Source organism: Pyrus communis, chromosome 7 (genome assembly GCF_963583255.1).
Source record: "Pyrus communis chromosome 7, drPyrComm1.1, whole genome shotgun sequence".
NCBI lineage: Eukaryota > Viridiplantae > Streptophyta > Magnoliopsida > Rosales > Rosaceae > Pyrus > Pyrus communis.
In genome coordinates this window covers 3,676,208-3,681,232 of record NC_084809.1, presented here as the reverse complement: position 1 = coordinate 3,681,232, position 5,025 = coordinate 3,676,208, and the positions used below count along the sequence as shown (strand labels likewise).

General features: G+C 34.8%; 1 protein-coding gene across 1 annotated transcript; it reads right to left on the bottom strand.

Moving 5' to 3' along the window:
* Positions 1-452: 452 nt before the first annotated feature.
* Positions 453-1,339, bottom strand: LOC137738833 (uncharacterized). The gene is made up of 3 exons (XM_068478306.1): positions 1,248-1,339; positions 863-951; positions 453-764 (listed from the first exon to the last, which is right to left on the bottom strand). Exons 1-3 carry the CDS (start codon positions 1,269-1,271, stop codon positions 617-619), a joined length of 261 nt encoding a protein of 86 aa, XP_068334407.1. The 5' UTR covers positions 1,272-1,339; the 3' UTR covers positions 453-616.
* Between the last annotated feature and the right edge of the window lie 3,686 nt (positions 1,340-5,025).

Genomic DNA, 5,025 nt, shown 5'->3' with positions numbered 1-5,025 from the left:
CACATTTATGGGATGAGGGATCTTGCATGGGCTTATAAGAGGTTGGGTTACTCTCCAAATTGCCAATTGGTTTTATGATGGAACCTCAACTTTCTTCAAGTATCAGAGTAGGTTGTCCCACGTGTGAAGCCAAATGGCCTTATGTTGTCCACGTGTTAGGCTCGAAAATTTGCTACACGTAAGAGGGGCGTGTTGAGAATGAGTCATACATTGATGAGATGAGGGACCTTGCATGGGCTTATAAGAGGTTGGGCTAATCCTTATATTACCAATTAGTTTTATGATGGAACCTTAACTTTTTTAATAATTTACTAAATTATCAGAACAACAAAAAAAAGATTGATTTCTTCTTTTTTTTTTTTTTTTTTTTTTTTTTGCTACGGATTGTTTTCTTTTTAATAGGATTCTTTCCAAAGTATCAAAACGGCAGGCTCATTATTAATAATTTAATTTTTTATACAAAATGGGGAAACATGAATGACTTCTGTGGAATTTCACAATACACGATTAAACGGCCCAAAGCAAAATAGTATAAACCGAGATGAACAAGTTGCTATAAAACTCTTAAAAAATAAACCCCCCTTTACAAGTAAACTTTTCACGAACGCGTCTGAAATCATTTTTCTTGAGAGAAGAAGTGGTTGATGGTAGGCATGATCTCCGGTGGCCGTGTGCGGAGGAACTTCCGTAGGCCGTGCTCGGCGTACTTCTCTCCCTCTTCTTCGTTTTCAAGTACCGCCATTCGACGGTGAGCTTTGTTGATTCTGCAAATTAATTAACCAATGAGCACGTTTATAAATTAAGATCTTTAAGGGAAAAAAAAAAAATATATATATATCTGTGTGTGTATATGAATCTGTACCTGACTTCAGGGTTGAGGAACATGTTCCTTGTAAGCTGAAATGCGCACAAGCTTGTAACAAATGTCATCGCAGCCATTAACGGGTACACCTAAATATATATGTCACCCAAAAATTCGGATTAATTAGCTTTATTGGATATTTTTATTCACAAAACTAATTAGTCTTGAGAAAGTGATTTTCACAAATTCATTTTCTCCTTTATTAAAAGACAAAAACAACGAGATGAGTATATAAAATAAAAATAAGTTTGTGAAAATCACTAACCTAGATTTATTCTAAATTACTTTATCTTACAAGAGAGATTCTAATTCGAATGCAAAGAGTACCCTAACTGCTAACATATTTAAAAAAAGTAATTAAACTAAAAGCCGAAAGCTTTCTCACCTCAGGCCTCACCCAACGCCCCATCTGAATTCGAGATATGTGAGAAGAAAGTAATTTGCTTTTTTTCTTTCTGCTTCCTGCTTTTTCCTGTTGCGTTTGTATTTCTATGTGCCATGTATGTATATATATAGTGTTACGTGGATTGGAAAATATGGTATTTGGAAAATTAGGAGCTACTTACTGTGGGCAGCAATATACTTTTGACCACCTACGGCTAAAACCAGCGGCTTAGCCTCTGGATTTTCTTAAACGACCCAATAGGAAAGAGCGTTTTGCCTTGTGGGTTGACAATTTTAGACTTAGACCTTATCACCAGAGTGTTCCATTTGCGTTGGCAATCAAACTACTTTCTATAACAAATCCAAAGCATGAAATAGACTCCTTGTGAATTCTAGCATGTTCTTTCGAGGAAAAACCCTTATAAAAAAAAATTCAATACTTCTCTTAAAAATATGGCAAAACTTATATTAAAAATTGATTAGCGTAGAAATAGATGTGTTGGTTCACGAAAGAATACATTTACAAAAAAATATATAACGGGTACATTTTTGTTTATAAACGTTTTCATTAGAAGCATGTTAGAAATGTTCTTGTTGTTTCTTCATAAATCACTGATTTTTGTTTTGTTTTTGTAATTGGCAATTACTTTTAAGTTATTTTGTGAAACTCGAGAGTAATCACATTTGCTTGAAACTTTGCCGCTTTTGTTTGAAGTTATAAATTAGCAATTAAGCTTTATGACCCAATGCAATAAATAACCATGTTTTTACACATAACAATAAAAATGTTGGGATTTAATCATAAAATTAATTGGCAATATAGGCAATAACTCAATTACTTATAAGTACATGCAATGTTCCTTCTTTCTTCGATGTGAGATTCACTCTCAACACGCTCTCGCCCCGCACATATGACAAATTTTTAAGTCTTACACGTGAACAACACAAATTTGGTAACGTGTAGTACGTGTAGTCATTGAGCTTCACAAATAAGACAATCTACTCCAATACTATGAAGAAAGTTGAGATTCCACCATAAAACTCATTAGCTATATGGGAAGTAGTCTAACCTCTTATAAGTCCCTATATGGTTTGGTCCCTCATTGATGTGGGACTTTATCGTTACACTCTCACACACCCCCTCACGTATAGAGAATTATCAAGCCTAACACGTGAATAATACAAATAGAATTACGCTTCACACATAATAACCGGTTGAGGTTTACATCCAACCTTTTGAAGAACTAATTCACAACTAATGGGCTAGCTATCAATTATTTTCCAAGCCAATAACTATGTTGATTTGTCGTTATACTATCCATAGTTTCATGGTTTCGGTGGCGGAACCTCCCATATATTCATCAAAGCGAATGGAAAGGAACTGCAAATTGAGGCCAAAAAGACAGATATTTTGCTGTTGAAGAGAACTCAATTCAAGCCTTTAAATTGCAAGCAGTTGAGTTGAGCGGTCTTTTCTATCAGAAAGGGACTCTTTGTATCTACACTAGTGTTAGAATTATTGAGGGTACAAATGTAAATGTAGATATAAAAGATCCTACTTAGATATTGGGTAGTTTGTTAGATATTGGATAGTTTGTTTTGTTTGTTAGATAGCTCTCTCATTGGTTGCAATACTTGTATATATACAGGGTGTAATCTTATTCCAAAGGAATGAAAAGTTTATCATTTTCATGCTCGTACTAAGCATGTCGAAATCGACTATCACTACATTCGGGAAAAAGTTTTGGCACACGAAATTTCTATGCATTTTGTCTGTTCACAGGATCAAATAGCTGACATTTGCACAAAGGCTCTGTCCAAATCCAGATTTTTGTTTCTCAGGGCCAAACTTGCTCTTCGACATCCTCAGATTAGTTTGAAGGGGGATATTGAGGGTACAAATGTAAATGTAGATATAAAAGATCCTACTTAGATATTGGGTAGTTTGTTAGATATTGGATAGTTTGTTTTGTTTGTTAGATAGCTCTCTCATTGGTTGCAATACTTGTATATATACAGGGTGTAATCTTATTCCAAAGGAATGAAAAGTTTATCTTATTCCAAAGGAATGAAAAGTTTATCTTATTCCAAAAGAATGAAAAGTTTATCATTCAATAAGAATAAGGTTAAGAATTTAACAGAAAACTGACTTTGAGACACGTTAATACGTTTTCCTTAAAGTGATATTTGCCCCCACTCTAATATGAGTTTGCTAACGGGTCTAAAACAAATCACTTTCAGGATACAACAAAGTTTGGAATATTAGTTTAGCAAGAACTGAAATTCCCTTGAAATCTTCTAAAGGGAAACTGTATAATTTTGATGGAGAGAAAGAGGATAAGAAACTATTGTTTGAAGAATTGTATATATATCCAAATATGCAGCCAACATAAGCTAGATATAGATACTATGAAACCCTTTGAAGATGGATCAAAGTGTGCATAAAAAAAAGTTATGTTCTTTCCTGCTTCATTAACACCGAATGAATGCATCTTTTAATCAAAGTCGCACCCTGCTGCATCTTTCATTTTCTGAAAAGATGCAATCCCATTGTTAGTGACACGGAACTGCAAGAAGTCATCACTTTTTAATTTCATAGCAAGCGACATATCCCTTGGTTGTGCTTCTTCATCCATGAGACATGGAACTGCAGCCATGCTCCTTTTACCAAAAGACACGTCATTGCACCAGAAACATGGAACTGCAGCCATGCTCCTTTTGCCAAAAGACACGACACTGCAGCCTTCGGTTGTGTTTCTTCACACAAGGCACTGCAGCCTTTATCCCATTATGCACGCAACACCACATACACACACACACACACACACACACACACACATGCATATATATATATATATATATATATATATATATATATATTAATGAAATATACCAACAACAAGAGCAAGATATCTTCCCATGCAGAAGTAACTTGTTTTGTAAGAAAATATTGTGGACTTTTTTTTTATAAAAATCACAACGAACACATTTTGATTCGACCAAAATTTTATTTTTGTTGATACAAACGATGATAGAAAAAGAAAAAAATTGAACACAAAACCTTATATGCATCATCAAAAGTTAATACTTAGTACTTTTAATCAAGAGAAGAGCCAAAATTTGGGTTGGGGGGCTGGCAAAATCCATAACCAATAATATTCACACATGTGCATTAACTTGGATTGGGAGCCACCATCTACTTTTTCACTAAAAATCTCCTACCATATTGTAAATAACTTTGCATGTCAAAAGGTTAGAAAAAAGTTGGGGTGGTGGCCATGGCCACTAGGAATCTAGTTGTGAATCATAATCACTTGAGTTACAAGCCTACGAGTCATTTGTGACTAATTTCGATTTTTTTCAAGAAATAGGGATCTCTTCCCTTAAAGACTTTATAGAATTTCTCTTAGCTTGAACTTCTACTCTCATTACCTGTCAACTTCAGCTGTAAATCAGGGACCGTTGAAATGATGTGCTCACTGCAAATATATTTAGAATGCCTAGCGAGCTAAAGCAGTTGCTTTTAGGACTTGGAAAGCCAAACAGAAGTCTCGAGAGATGAGAGAGACTGAGAGAATTGAACATGTAGTTCTAAGTATGCAACAACCATTAGGTAATTCATCTGTTCACAAAGCTAACAAAATTTTCCTTTGCACAATCCCTATCTTCCTTAAATGCATACACTTCCATTTCCCACTAAATGCTCCTGCTCATGGCTTAAGCTTACAATCCAAACTCAATCACCGCAAAGTTGATAATTAGGGTTTCGGACCGTGAAG